General features: G+C 38.7%; 1 protein-coding gene across 1 annotated transcript in view; it reads left to right on the top strand.

Moving 5' to 3' along the window:
• Positions 1-14,183: 14,183 nt before the first annotated feature.
• The window catches only part of neurod6a (neuronal differentiation 6a), a 2,101-nt gene continuing 5 nt past the window's right edge, over positions 14,184-16,279 (top strand). The window contains 3 exon segments of the mRNA XM_051682383.1: positions 14,184-14,292; positions 14,295-14,358; positions 14,774-16,279. The exon segment at positions 14,774-16,279 is cut by the window's right edge and continues 5 nt beyond it. Coding sequence (XP_051538343.1) covers positions 14,184-14,292; positions 14,295-14,358; positions 14,774-15,770 — 1,170 coding nt within the window. The 3' untranslated portion in view covers positions 15,771-16,279.

Genomic DNA, 16,279 nt, shown 5'->3' with positions numbered 1-16,279 from the left:
CTTTCTTTCTTTTTTCTTTCTCCCTTTCTTTCTTACATCCTTCATTCTTTCTCCCTTTCTTCCTTTCATTCTCTCTCCCTTTCTTTCTTTCTTTCTCCCTTTCTTTCTTTCGTACTTTCTCCCTTTTGTTAGTCCTTTCTCTCTTTCTCCCTTTCGTCTGTCCATTCTCCTGTTCGTCCATCCTTTCTCTCGTTCTTCCTTTCTTTCTTTCAACAACATAAGCTTAAATAAGGAGAATCATGTGCTCATCTCATGTGTGGGTTCAAGTCCTACTGTTTTAGATCTGAGCAGAATGGTGCTAGTGATTTTGAATGTCACTTTGTGTTCTCTTGCTCATTTTGGATGTAGCTTGTTACAGGCTGTCTGTGGGTGGGTTGCGCAGACCCTCACGAGCCTGCTGGTTGGTCATTGGGTCCAGACCATGACTAATCCAAACCCCACCAGGCTGACCAGATGGGGCCTTCAGACTGACTGATAACAAGAGCAGGCCAACATTTCAGAGGACAATGGCATAATTACGTAACTTTGTTCAAAGAAAAGTTTTATCTGTCTTTATGGAATATGCAGGTATTACAAATTCGATTTAAAGGTAAATAAACATATCGTTATATTAGAAAGCCCCACAGAGCATGAGAGGGGCCTGTTTTCTCCCACATAAGCAAAATATAGTTAAAAAAGGTACCAGATAACATAACAATAAACATCAGCACTAAAGTATTTCAGATTAGCTGAGAGTTGTGTGTGAGAACACATGCAGGGCAAAAAGAATAGTCTGATGGCTCGGGGCCAGGTTGAGAGATCTCCGGGCCAGTTGACAGAGGTGCCACTTGCCTATAATAGCAACCATGATACATGATTTTATGACTTGCAAAATTAAGTTGCTCTGTGATGCACTGAAAATTGAAGATTGAAACCTATCACCAAATTAACATTATCTATCACTATTATGGTAGACTATTTTGAATTATTTTCAGTTAGTATAGAAAAATATAAGCTAATCAGCGTGGTTTTGCATCCTATTCCATAACTTTCTAGCAAAAGTAAGTCTATGAGTATATATACACAGATCAGCCCCAACATTAAAACCACCTGCCTAATATTTTGTAGGTCCCTCTCGTGCCACCAAAACAGCGCCAACTATTCTTCTCACCACAACTGTACAGAGCGGTTATACATTTACATTTATTCAGTTGGCAGACGTTTTTAGCCAAAGCGACTTACAAAAGAGGAAGACATAAGCAAATCATCTTAAGGAGACAGTGGTATGAAAAGTGCCATATTACAAAGTTTCACTAGCATTAGAATAGTATTCAAAACAGATTAATGTGCAACAAGATTTTTTTATTTATTTATTATAATTTTTTTAATGACTGGTTAAGTGCTCATGGAAAAGATGTGTTTTTAGTCGTTTTTTGAAGACAGAGAGTGAGTCAGCTTCACGGATGGAGTTGGGAAGGTCATTCCACCAATGTGGTACGATGAAGCTGAAAGTCCGGGAAAGTGTTTTGGTGCCTCTTTGTGTTGGTACAACAAGGCGACGTCCCTTAGCCGAACGCAGGCTTCTAGTGGGCGCGTAGCTCTGCATAAATGATTTTAGGTATGCTGGAGCAGACCCAGTGACTGTTCTGTATGCCAGCATCAGAGCCTTGAATTTGATACGTGCATCAACCGGCAGCCAGTGGAGAGAGATGAGGTGTGGTGTAACGTGCTCTCTTTAGTTCATTAAAGACCAGATGTGCTGCTGCATTCTGGATCATTTGCAGGGGTCTAATTGCACATGTAGGGAGGCCTGCAATGAGAGCATTACAGTAGTCCAGTCTAGTTATGACAAGTGACTGGACAAGCAGTTGTGTGGCATGTTCAGAGAGGAAGGGTCTTATCTTCCTGATATTGTAGAGTGTAAATCTACATGATCTTGTGGTCTTTGTAATGTGGCTTGTGAAATTTAGTTTGTTGTCGATGGTTACCCCCTAGATTTCTGACCGTTTTGGAAGGCGTTACTGTAGTTGCACCCAGCTGCACGGTGATGTTGTGTTCAACAGCAGGGTTGGCTGGAAAGACAAGGAGTTCAGTCTTGGCTGGGTTGAGTTGCAGGTGGTGTTCCTTCATCCAGGCCGAGATGTCTGCCAGGCAGGCAGAAATTTGAGCAGTCACTGTGGTGTCGTTGGGTTGGAAAGACAAGTAGAGTTGTGTGTCATCAGCGTAGCAGTGGTAAAAGAAACCATGTGCCTGAATGGTGGGTCCCAGTGATGTTGTGTAAAGTGCATCTGGAAAGTATTCACAGCGCTTCCAAACAATTCCACATTTTGTTATGTTACAGCCTTATTCCAAAATGGATTAAATTCATTACTTTCCTCAAAATTCTATAAACAATACCCCATAATGACAACGTGAAAAGTTTGTTTGAAATCTTTGCAAATTTATTAAAAATAAAAAAACGAAAAAAAAATCACATGTACATGAGTATTCACAGCCTTTCTCAATACTTTGTTGAAGCACCTTTGGCACCAATTACAGCCTCAAGTCTTTTTGAGTATGATGCTACAAGCTTGGCACACCTATTTTTGGGCAGTTTCTCCCATTCTTCTTTGCAGGACCTCTCAAGCTCCATCAGGTTGGATGGGGAGCGTCGGTGCACAGCCATTTTCAGATCTCTCCAGAGATGTTCAATCGGGTTCAAGTCTGGGCTCTGGCTGGGCCACTCAAGGACATTCACAGAGTTGTCCCGTATCCACTCCTTTGTTATTTTGGCTGTGTGCTTAGGGTCGTTGTCCTGTTGGAAGATGAACCTTCGCCCCAGTCTGAGGTCCAGAGCGCTCTGGAGCAGGTTTTCATCAAGGATGTCTCTGTACATTGCTGCATTCATCTTTCCCTCGATCCTGACTAGTCTCCCAGTTCCGGCCACTGAAAAACATCCCCACAGCATGATGCTGCTACCACCATGCTTCACTGAAGGGATGGTGTTGGCGAGGTGATGAGCGGTGCCTGGTTTCCTCCAGACATGACGCTTGCCATTCAGGCCAAAGAGTTCAATTTTTGTTTCATCAGACCAGAGAATTTTGTTTCTCATGGTCTGAAAGTCCTTCAGGTGCCTTTTGGCAAACTCCAGGCGGGCTGTCATGTGCCTTTTACTGAGGAGTGGCTTCCGTCTGGCCACTCTACCATACAGCCCTGATTGGTGGAGTGCTGCAGAGATGGTTGTTCTTCTGGAAGGTTCCCCTCTCTACACAGAGAAAGGCTGGAGCTCTGTCAGAGTGACCATCGGGTTCTTGGTCACCTCCCTGACTAAGGCCCTTCTCCCCCGATTGCTCAGTTTGGCCGGGCGGCCAGCTCTAGGAAGAATCCTGGTGGTTCCAAACTTCTTCCATTTACGTATGATGGAGGCCATTGTGCTCATTGGGACCTTCAATGCTGCAGAAATTTTTCTGTACCCTTCCCCAGATCTGTGCCTCGATACAATCCTGTCTCAGAGGTCTACAGACAATTCCTTGGACTTCATGGCTTGGTTTGTGCTCTGACATTCACTGTTAACTGTGGGACCTTATATAGACAGGTGTGTGCCTTTCCAAATCATGTCCAATCAACTGAATTTACCACAGGTGGACTCCAATCAAGTTGTAGAAACATCTCAAGGATGATCAGTGGAAACAGGATGCACCTGAGCTCAATTTTGAGTGTCATGGCAAAGGCTGTGAATACTTATGTACATGTGATTTTTTTTTCATTTTTCATTTTTTATACATTTGCAAAGATTTCAAACAAACTTCTTTCACGTTGTCATTATGGGGTATTGTTTATATAATTTTGAGGAAAATAATGAATTTATTCCATTTTGGAATAAGGATGTAACATAACAAAATGTGGAAAAAGTGAAGCACTGTGAATACTTTCCGGATGCACCGTATATAGAGAAGAGAAGTGGCCCAAGCACTGATCGCTGAGGTACCCAAGTAAGCAGCTGGTGTGGCTTGGATACCTCACCTCTCCAGGCTACCTTGAAGGATCTACTTGAGAGATAGGAATTAAACCAGTCAAGCACAGTTCCTGTGATGCCCAGCGAGTTCCTGTGATGCCCACAGTTCCTGTGATGCCCAGTGAGTTATCTGAGTTACCATAGACTTTGTCAGTTCGAACCAGTCTGGCCATTCTCTGTTGACCTCTCTCATCAACAAGGCATATCCATCCACAGAACTGCCGCTCACTGGATGTTTTTTGTTTTTGGAACCATTCTGAGTAAATTCTAGAGACTGTTGTGTGAAAATCCCAGGAGATCAGCAGTTACAGAAATACTCAAACCAGCCCATCTGGCACCAGCAATCATCCATGCGATTATCTAATCAGTAAATCATGTGGCAGCAGTGCAGTGCATAAAATCATGCAGAAACAGGTAAGGAGCTTCCGTTAATGTTCACATCAACCATCAGAATGGGGAAAAAATTTGATCTCAGTGATTTTGACTGTGGCATGATTGTTGATGCCAGATGGGCTAGTTTGAGTATTTCTGTAACTGCTGATCTCCTGGTATCTTCACGCTCAAGAGTCTCTAGAATATACTCAGAATAGTGCCAAAAACAAAAAACATCGAGTGGCAGTTCTGTGGACGGAAATGCCTTGTTGATGAGAACCATCAATAGAGAATGGCCAAATTGGTTCGAACTGACAAAGTCTACGGTAACTCAGATAACTGCTCTATACAATTGTGGTGAGAAGAATGGCATCTCAGAATGCTATTCTGAGATGCGGGTTGGTGCTGTTTTGGCGGCACGAGGGGGACCTACACAATATTAGGCAGGTGATTTTAATGTTGTGGCTGATCGGTGTATAATAGAACATTTTAGCCATATAATTCCCAGCTTTTATTGTAAATGAAAATGTTTTTGAAGTATAGTTATTAAAAAAAACTATCCACATTGTTTTCTTACTCCATGTTTTTCTCTTGTTTTCCAGTTAAATTATCTAAAATATTTTGTTTTTACTTGAGAATCAAAATTACATAAGATATGAAGTCTTTTGAAGTCTATAAAATAGACTTAATAAAAAGGAAATAAAAACAAGTTTAGTTTTCTTACTTCATTGAAAGTTTTTCTTGTTTTAAGCATAAATTTGAATACATTTTGTTATATGTATCTGAAAACAAGACTTAATATATTATGTCATTTTGCATCTCAAGTTGTAGGAATATGTATATAAGACAAAAAGATAAACATACTTCTTAAGAAAAATATTTTTTGCAGAGAAGAGCAAGAAAAAATATAAACTACTGGTCCAACTGGTCCAGCATAAAAGGTCCTTCTTGTTCTATATATGTGTTCTAGCGTGCCTGTGCGTGTGTTTATATAAGAGTGTGTGTCCGTGTTGCCAGATTCTTGTTTTCTAGAAAACACAGGAGCCTCAGAGGGTTGGAGAGTGGAGATTAAATTAAGGCTTAAGTGGGGACAGCTGCCTGCTAAAAACCAAGGACATTTAGGCCTGTTCCTGAGGGTGTACTAGCACGCTGTCCAAAACTGCTCCAACACAAGGATCCTTCATCTGGTAGCAACCGAGGTTAAATTGGGTAGATCAAAATAAAATTGACTGCAGCCAGTTAGGTTTTGGCAAGAGAGAAACAATACACGAGCCCTGGTAAATGGAACAAATCTGAATAAAAGTGTGTGTGCTCATGTAATCACACTTCTAAGTGCTTGTGTGTGTTTTCACAGATACCCATGCATGTTTTATTGAGCACCACAATCTGACTCTGTCACTTAACAAAGACTGCACTAGAAGGTTAGGAAGTTGTTTCTTTACAAGCAGTTTCTGTCTTCAGTCTCTTACTGCTATTGATCATTGACATCTGTATTACCTATTAGCTGCTAAAAACTCTGATAAAAATTCAATGAAAGCAATGCATATGAAGTAGAAAAGCAAAGCATGAATTTTAACTTGTGAGACGTTTTCTCTATCTCTCTGGGTACAAGAGAAGAAGTCGCAATAAAAGGAAAAATAGGCAGATTTCCAAAACAATATTTGTTGTGGTGCCTCTCATTGCATCAGGGTAGATGATTGCAAATGATGAAATGACATGCCAAAAGCAGCTGGGACCACACTAATGCATAACATTTCCATAACATTCCTGCAACATTCAGGTAACAATAAATAGTAGGCAGCAGAAAGAGGACAGGAGGCATTATTCCAAATATTTCAAACATTTCATAAAGAAAATTGATCTTTCATTCAAACATAGACAAAAACACATTCTGGTGTCATGAGTAGCCAAATATAGTCTTAACATTTCCACATTCAGGGGTGCTTCGCAAACAGATGTCAGACAGTTTAGGAAGAAGCCTAGTCTGAAATGTGCCAGGAGACCCCAATCTGGGACTGGGCAACAACCGCGAGGGACTGCAGGAGACTGTACGGGACAGCACCAGTCCAATGTGTGCCTCCACAGGGGACAAAAGAAAGGGTAAGACATATTTAACCCATGCCAAAGACTTCACCCATGCCAAATCGGTTTTAACCTACCTTCCCACCAAATGCAGCATGCAGGCATGATCAGATTTAAACACGGACAGGTGTGTGGCTAGTCATATGGATGCAACACTGATGGACATTCTTGGCACAACTCTGACATAAATCACAGTCACATCAACATTTCTAGCACGGTGCATCTATACCACACACACACTTCCCCCACCAGTTCCCAGTCCCTGGACTATAGCTTTGGCTTGGTACAAGAGTGAAATTAAAATCACTTAAGAGTGTGGATCAGCGGCACTGAGCAGATCATTTCTGCATGCAAATTACAAGAGTTATTCAATGCTTTGTTTTTAAACATGGCACAAGTTCATATTTTACATCAAAAGCATATTTTGTTTTGGCTTGTATGTGGTTGCATATAACACTGATTCTAATAAGACAAGGAAATTACAATTTTAGAACCACTGATGCCCTAAATATATTATATTATATTATATTATATTATATTATTGTGATACGTCTCAAGCTTTCTTTGTTAAGGAGGAAGAGGGAGCCGGGTAAACATCCAATGTAAGACTTTCATTTCTCCACTTTTCAGTGACACACAAGGGTTTGCTTTTCAGCATAACAAAAAACACACAGAACGCTCTGCTACACTGTGTCTCTCTCTCTCTCTCTCTCTCCTCCGGCGGTTTGGATTGCCCTTTTATCCCTCTCCAGCTCTCACTGCAACACAAAACAACTGTTAGAGGTGATTTCCCACAGGTGTCAATCCTTACCATTCTTCCGGTCTCTCCCAGTCTTGCTCTCCACAGTTTTCATTCAGTCGTGCCCCTATCACCACAATTATATTATATTATATTATATTATATTATATTATATTATATTATATTATATTATATTATGTGACCTGCTCCATTGTCACTATGTCCTAGAAACTTATTTTAAGTTGTACGCACTAAAATAAAAAGGAAAGCACTTAAATGAATATATCAGCCAACATATCTTGACAACGGTTTGGAGTTACAATATAATTATTATATAATAATTAACAAGTTAATCAATATATTTTTAGAAAGCTCAGACTTTCCTTTTTAATTTAGTGCATAAAACTTAAAATAGGTCAAAATGACTTAAAATGATGTGGCAGGTCACTTAAATAAGTTCAGAATATAGCACAGCCTCTCGTACATTTTTCCTATTGTCTAAGTCCCAAAACTTTTTTTTAAACTCTAAACATGATATTTTAATAAGACAATTCACTAGGCACCATCCTTTCACTTGAAGACATAGTTCTTCAGACATGTAATCAATAACAATGTTAATCTATTGCTGTTGTGCTGCAATATATACAGTATTTTAAGTAGTTGTATATAATTGCATATATTACAAGTAGTTGTAATATTTATATTTATTAATGTTTATAGCCTTTATCAAGTTGTTCTTTATATAAAATACACATAATTAACCAAAAAGTTTCTCAGAAGCTTTTTCAAGCAACAGTTCCTATTGTACACAGCCATCCTGCTCCTCTGAGAAATGTATGTTATACATTTTTAACAACAGATGAATTATGCATGTGCCATATTGTCAGACCATTAACACTATGGTTGGCACATGGGTACGTTTGTGTGTCAACCCTGTTTGATTATATTTAAACTATTTTATAACATTTAATTACTGTATAAAAATGTCTATTGTACCTTTGAAATACTGACCTCCATCACTTTACAGTAAGAAGCAGATACAGTATGAAATACATTAAGGGAATTTGCATCTATCTTTCATTACAAATGAATTTATATATATATATATATATATATATATATATATATATATAAAAATTCATTTGTAATGAAAGATAGATGCAATATATATATATATATATATATATATACGTATAATGCATATGTGGGTAAAAAATTACCCAGCCGTCGAATTTTTACATTAAGTGGTCTTTTCATCTGACACTCAGGGTATTCGTCAATTATGGTGTCTTTGACCATGTATACTGACATTTTTAACTTTTAGTTGAATATTTACCCCTAGAATACATGTGTGGATCCATATGTGTTTACTATGGTATTCAATGCACTTAACACTGTGATTACACTTTTAATACATTGATTGTTTTTATTTTCCATCTGTTATGTTAATACATATTTGTCAAATACCATGTTTATGTAAATATTTATTTGTAGTATAGGCAAGTGTAGCAAGCAATGTATAATATAGCTATATATCTAGCAAGTAATATATAAGTAAAATTGCAATATAGAGCAATATAGAAATAAAGAGTACAAAAGGATGTCATTTTACAAGTTTATTACTCAGTTGTTTGTTATAAATTTTATACTAGTCCATTGTACTTATATGTACAGTATGTTATTGTGTGGGTAGAAGTATTGACATGGATAATGCCCACATACCTGTGTTTTTTTTTTGTTGTTTTTTTTCTCTCAAAACTCCTACTCCATTTTCAATGTGTCTGAAACTCTTCAGAATTTATGAAAAGATATATCAACCATTTAAAATGTAAATGATTAATAAAAGTATTATTACAATTAATTTTCCTTGATAAAAGTAGTTTTATATATTTTACAGTATATATATATATATATATATATATATATATATATATATATATATATATATATATATATATATAAGCTTCTAGATTTCATCTGGGTCTTTTTCAACCCACATTTGCATTTTATAGGGGTAAAATTTCATATGTATTCCAGGGTTAAAGCGTAATATTTTGACTTTCCTTGTCATCAAATCCTCTTATTTTTGATTAGCTTACAGCAGACCCACCAACAGACATCTAGAACTCTCAAAAGACCATTTTAGCAGAGCTACTGATCTTACTGTGTGTGTGTGTGTGTGTGTGTGTGTGTGTATGTGTGTGTGTGTGTGTGTGTGTGCATGCCACTTGACGTGTGAACATCCATGCCTTCATTTGCTGCCTGTGCCTGGCATCGTACTGTCCTTAAAAGATGATAATGTGTTAATGAAATCACTGGCAGACAGCTCTTGTCAGCCGAGTGTTCCACATGAGAAGGGGCCAGTCCTCCACTGCGAGTCTGCAGGGTATACAGCAAGTCCGTCTGGGAAACGAGAGTCTGTTAGGGGAGCATGTGTGTCTGGCCTAGCCATTGCTTTTGTGTTTTGTGCTTTTTTAAGGTTACAGGTCCTTTTACCGAGCGTGTGTGCTAAATTTTTTATGTTGGATGTGCCTGCCCCCTTTCCTTTATGCAGCACAATGATTTATTGCCCAAAAAGACCAGATAACTAATTAACAGAGTAATTAATTAATATGAATTTGCATATTTGCATTTGCAATTAGTGCAGTCAAGTGATTAGTCTGAAATGGGGAAGTTTGACTCATCAGATGTTGGTGTGTGAGCAGAACCGTAAAGCTCATCACCAGCTGAGGCATTTTTGGAGGGGGACAGAAGGGGATGAGAATGTGTGTTCCTAAACACAAACATCCAGGATACACACCAATCAAGCATGACTGAGTTGTCGCTGTCAGCAAACTGCATCTGTATACTGTGTTCATTATGTTTCAGTTGTGCTGATAAGTGCAGATAAACCTGACTATCCCAACAAAAAGTTCAGCAGGCTCCATTTCACTCCAAGATCACTCATGGCTAATGCACAGCACCAGTGCTTGTGCCTGATATTTGGATTGCCGTTAACAGGGCTGGTCAAAATCTGTCAACATCAGGTTAAAATGTTTAAAGAGTTCATTAAACTTGCAAAGGTAAAGGAAAGTGTTGCATGTCATTTATGTCGTGTTATGTTTTTTGTGGCAGTCCATCTGAGAGAGGTAAATGCACTTGTATTTAAAGAGCTTCTGATTTTAATTATAAATGTGTGTGTGGTTGAGAGAGAAAGAGAGTGAGAGAGAAAGGGAGAGAGAGATTGAGAGAGAGAGAGAGAGAGAGAGAGAGAGAGGTTCAAAAGCATCAGGAGCTTTCTTTGATAATGGCATAAGTGTTTGGTCTCAATCTGGGAGGAGTCAAAGATCTGGACAATTATTTATTGTGTGTGTGGGCGGGTTTGGGTGGTTTAAGAGGACATTATTTTAGGTTACAAACTGGTAATTACAAGGGTATTATGCTATAAATGTGGTTTATGAGGACTTTTCTAGTGTCCCCATAATTCAAATTGCTTAGAAAACATACTAAACGATGGTTTTTGGTTTTTTTTTTTAATGTAAAACTGTTTTTTGTGAGGGTTAGGTTTAGGGGTAGGTTTAGGGTTAGGGGATAGATTCTATAGTTCGTACAGTATAAAAATCATTATGTCTATGGAGAGTCCTCATAAGGATAGCCGCACCAACGTGTGTGTGTGTGTGTGTGTGTGTGTGTGTGTGTGTGAGAGAGAGAGAGAGAGAGAGAGAGAGAGAGAGAGAGAGAGAGAGAAAGTGTGAAAGTGTGCACTGGTAAATCTCCCAAAACCTGTAAAGAACATATCCTAGTCACATTTCACCCCAATAAAATAAATTAATATGCATGCATAAAATATTGTGACATTATTTCCATGACAAGCACAATAAATAAAACAAGCACACAAATAATACAAATCTCATTATAGTAATTCAAAATACATTTAAAAAATAACCCAATATTTTTAACTGTATACTATTAGAGCCTATCATGGTAGTAACTTCTGTTCTGTTCTGCCTTGATTTATGTTAATTTCAATAAATAGTCCTTGTTTTACTGTAATCAGAATACAATGCGAATCATCGTTTTAGAAAAATGGGGGAAAAAACTAAAAAATAAACAAAGTTTGGATGCATTACGATAATGAGAAGGAAATTTTGCTTACAGTTTTTCTCAGTCACTTAGGATAATTTTTTTGAAACTGTCTTAACATTCTCTAAACTGTAAGTGCAATTGTCACAACTGTTTTATGGGGCATCACAACTCTATTGCATGTCTGCAGAATGTAGTAACTCACCCAAAACATTGTGCACAGTAGTTATTGTGTCAGTAAAGTGGCCAATGCAACCAAAATGAAAAGATTTTTTGGCATCGTGTGAGCCGTACTGGTCAAAATGTTTAGATATTATTTCACCATGGCAGTCAACCCTGGAAATGTGTGTTATATACAAATGTCATTTTTGTTCTACTTGTTTTTTGACACTGACTGCTTACTGTACTATACAAGAATGTCAGTTTTGTCTAGCTGAATGCTATTGTGTATCACACTGAGCTTTTTAGATACCGATTTCAACAGTAGGTAAAAGTTTACTGGGGAAAGTCAGTACTGTACAATACTGTAGTACACAGAAAAAGGATATGCACATTTGTATGTATACAGTAAATGTATTTTTGTAGCAGTGTGTTACATGTAAACAGAAAATTCACATTTGCATGTCCAGATTTACACATTTCTTACATGTAATGTCATATATAGTGAACAGAAAATTGTCACAAAATGACATCCATGCCAAAACAAATAAATAAAATAAAATAAATAAATAAATATACTAAATAAAATATTTATAAATATGTATGTCTGACAGATTTTGATAACTGAATGGATCATTTTGCATGTGATGGCTCACATGATAAAATAATATTTTGAAGTTGTGAAGAGTGTGACAATTTCACTGAGAATCAACTCATCACTTTTGATCAGCAAACCATGTGCATTCAGTTATTGTGCAAATTGTAGACAATTGTACTTACTCTTTGCTCACATGCCAAAACACATGCAATTTGCTAAAATGAATAAGAAATTCAAAACTGGTGTAATAATAATTCTCATTCGAGAATTGAGCCAAAGGAATTGAGAAAAACTGTAAAGGAATCTTTCGGGATCAATACAAGTTAAAGGAATAGTTTACCCACAAATTAAAAATACTCTCATAATTTATTCACACGATGCTATCCCAGATGTGAAAGACTTTCTTTCTTCTGCAGAACACAAACAAATATTTTGAGAAGAATATCTCAGCTCTGTAGATCCATCCAATGCAAGTAAATGGTGACCAAAACCTCAAAGCTCATAAATGCAGCATAAAAGTAATTCATATAACTCCAGTGGTTTAGCCCTGCTGAAAAGAACAGCTTAACCAGCATGCAATTCTCACGCTGGTCTAAGCTGGTTCATGCTGGTTCATGCTGGTTTGGTGCTGGTCTAGCTGATGGACCAGCAAAGCCATGCTTTTTACCAGCTAAACCTTGCTGGTGAAGCTTGTTGACCAGCATGGTCTTACTGATGAAGCTGGTTAAGCTAGTTAAAAGCCTGTTGGGGACACCAGCACACCAGCATTCCATCCTGGGGAACAAGCACCCAAACAATAAGCTGTTGGCCAGCAATGCTGGTCTTTTCAGCAAGGAGTTCATGTCTTCTGAAGCCATCCAATCATTTTTGGGTGAAAAAATACTAAAATAACTCCACTGCAGTTTCTAAGCACGATCATGATTTCAAGCTTGATTACACTTCCTAGTGCTTGAGCATGAGCAGAGCACTAGATGGCGCTAGGAAGTGTAATCGAGCTTGAAATCTTGATCACCAAGGAGACTGCTAGTGTCAAGATTTATAGTGAAAATTGAGTTACATTTTGGTCTGTTCTCAACCAAAATCGTTTGGATCGCTTAAGAAGACATTGACTAAACCACTGGAGTCTTATGGATTACGTTTACGCTGCCTTTATGTGCTTTTTGGACCTTCCGATTTTGAACCCCATTCACTTACATTTTATTGACCTACAGAGCTGAAATATTCTTCTAAAAATCTTTGTTTGTGTTCTGCAGAAGAAAAAACTTAAACAATTCTTGAGTTGTCATGAAAATGTCACAGGCAAAAAGTCTTAATGGCTCTAAAATTCTTGATACAAAATATAATTTCTTACCATTATCTTTTGATTTTGGGGTGAAATTTTAAATGTTTTTAATGAGATTCACACGAGTGAGGTGGTGTGAATGTGTGTGTTTGTGTTCAAGGGAGGTGGGGAAAGATGATGTGAGTGTGTGTGTGCATGAGAGAGAGTGTAAACAAAAAGCAAGAACTACTTTTGTAGAAGAAATAAAAACAAAAACACTGCAGTCTCAAAATCGGTGTTGATAACTGGCCATTTTTTTTTCATTTCTTTTTTTTTAACCCCAGTTGAATTTGTCCTCAGTTTGACATCTCTAAACGCAGTATTTTATTTTCTTGGTCAAAGCGTCATGTTCCCATTATATTAAAGTAAATGTCAAAACTAAAAATGGCCTTTAGGATGACAGACAGTTCATGCTTAGTCATTTGGCAAATGCCCTTGAAGAGAATGACCAGGCAAACAAGAGCCATCAATCATCCAATACTTGCTGTCATTCATCAGTTCTGTTTTTACAGAATACCTTATATAAATTAGAAATAATTGTAGGTGCTATTAAATTGCTCAGACCACTTATAGTTGTATTTGCACAAGAATCCAATTTCAATTCCTTTATATCTGGTGCTCTGCCTTTTGAATGAACAACAGAGACTAGGTATAGGCTCTTATGACCATGTCATAACATTCCTGAGCAGTTTGCTCATGCAAACCAATGGCAACAGATTCTAATGGTGAATTCTGGTACGTGGCCCTTTATTAAGGTTGCATTGTGGTTTTGCAGTGGTACGCAGCTCAAGGCACATGCCAGATGATCAGGGGAGAAATACTGGTCCCCCGGGACCGATTCACGTGACCAACCCATACCACGTGACGTCAGTGGCAGATGGCATGGATACCAGCTCTGGCAGTTGGCATCAGTGTCATTTCTCTTAGCGCGAGACAAGGAGAACAGTGGGGTGGTGAGAAAAACGCACGAGCTGTTCACCTGCTAAAAACCACGCCAGAAAAAAAGTTCAAAAATGGAAATATGAAAACTGTCTGACACCATCATTATACAGGTAAGGATGAAGGTGTTTTGATTAAGGATGGACATCTGTGCTGTACGACTATATGACTGTGCCATTTCACCAGATTTTAATGCCTTATATTTAAAAAAATGCATACATTTTATGAAATATAACACTTGAAAATAAGTTTACAGATTTCAATTGTGTTGCATTCCTGTGCAGAATGGACTGCAGTTGAGTTTTGTTACATAAGCTTCAGATTAATGTGTGCATTGCTTTGATTTGAGAATCAACATCACTTGCTGTCACTCATGGAATGGCCAAACCTGTCAAATATGAATCATTACTTTTATGTATAACTGTATTTATAATGGAGCACTGATTTGAATGTATTTATTTTCATTTACTTTGTTTAAATGGCTTTCTCAATCATTTAGAAGATCTGTTGTCTTCTCACCATCCCCAGTGAGAGCACAATGCTGACTCTACCGTTTGAGGCTCCTGTCATAAAGGACACTCAGTTTGGGGCAAACTTTCCACGGGATTGCGTGGGTGAAGTGAAGGTCAATAAACAAGAGCCGTTTAAAAACGAGACGATGGACGACGAGGATTCGGAGAAGGATGAGGATGAGGATGAAAGGGAGGACGGGCAGGACGAGAACGGGTTGCATCGGAGGAGAGGGCCTCGGAAAAAGAAAATGACCAAAGCTCGTGTCGAAAGGGTGAAGCTGAGGCGCATGGAGGCCAACGCGCGGGAGAGGAACCGAATGCACGGACTGAACAACGCCCTGGACAGCCTGCGCAAGGTGGTTCCCTGCTACTCCAAAACGCAGAAACTGTCGAAAATCGAGACTCTGCGGCTCGCCAAGAACTACATCTGGGCGCTCTCTGAGATCCTGAGCACCGGGAAGAGGCCTGACTTCTTGACCTTCGTGCAGACCCTGTGCAAGGGGCTCTCCCAGCCCACCACCAACTTAGTAGCCGGATGTCTCCAGCTGAACGCGAGGAACTTCATCACGGATCAGATCAACGGCGAGGCGTCTTTCTCTGGCAGGTCACCGTACGACTCAGTGTACACGACCTACCACAGCCCCGGTGTGGTGACGCCCTCTGGACACGGTAGTGGCGCTGTGGATGCCGTCAAACCCTTCAGGCCGTACAACTACTGCAACACATACGAGCCTTTCTACGAAAGCGTCTCGCCAGAATGCGGTAGCCCTCAATTCGAAGGCCCACTGAGTCCTCCTATTAACTTTAACGGGATATTTTCCCTTAAGCACGAGGACCCGATTGATTATGGCAAAAGCTGCCACTATGGCACGCGTTATTGCGCGGTGCCGCAGCGCACCACCATCAGCCAGAGCGCAAGAGGCACCTCGGATCTCCATTTCCCCTATGACATTCACCTCCGCGGCCAGTTTTATCCGGTGCCAGATGAATTAAATACTAATTTTCATAATTAATGAGAGTAATGACTGAAAATGCAGGACTTTCAAATCGCACATGTATTATTTATATAACAGCCCCTCTCTCTGGGTAGGGCCGTCTGATGTTTTATTATTTATCCTTTTTAATTACATGGAAAATGTGCTTACAGAAAACACAGTGTTCCTAACTGAATTGTTTTTATTGGTTTTAAACTATCCGACAAAATGTGTGGTTTGTTATGGAATATACATCAATAATAACAATGCGTTTCCGGGTGATGATATAGCCTATAAGTTTGAACTTTGTTTTCGGTCAAATTTAATGTAGGTATGATATTCATTTACATGCCTACATCTGTCTGTACAGAAGCAGACCAAAATTTATTTAAGATATCAATCATATATTTGCGATGAGAATTCAGTCAAAACAGAAAGCAATAACTGCTTAGGGTGCTATGCAATACACATCGTCCCTTCATCATAGTCTATAATTCTCGATTTGGCCCGCTAATTTATTCACACAATGTTCGCACAAAGTTTCTAAA

Source organism: Myxocyprinus asiaticus, chromosome 41 (genome assembly GCF_019703515.2).
Source record: "Myxocyprinus asiaticus isolate MX2 ecotype Aquarium Trade chromosome 41, UBuf_Myxa_2, whole genome shotgun sequence".
Taxonomy (NCBI): Eukaryota; Metazoa; Chordata; class Actinopteri; order Cypriniformes; family Catostomidae; genus Myxocyprinus; species Myxocyprinus asiaticus.
Note: the sequence above shows the minus strand (reverse complement) of the source record. Positions and strands in the feature narration are given on the sequence as shown.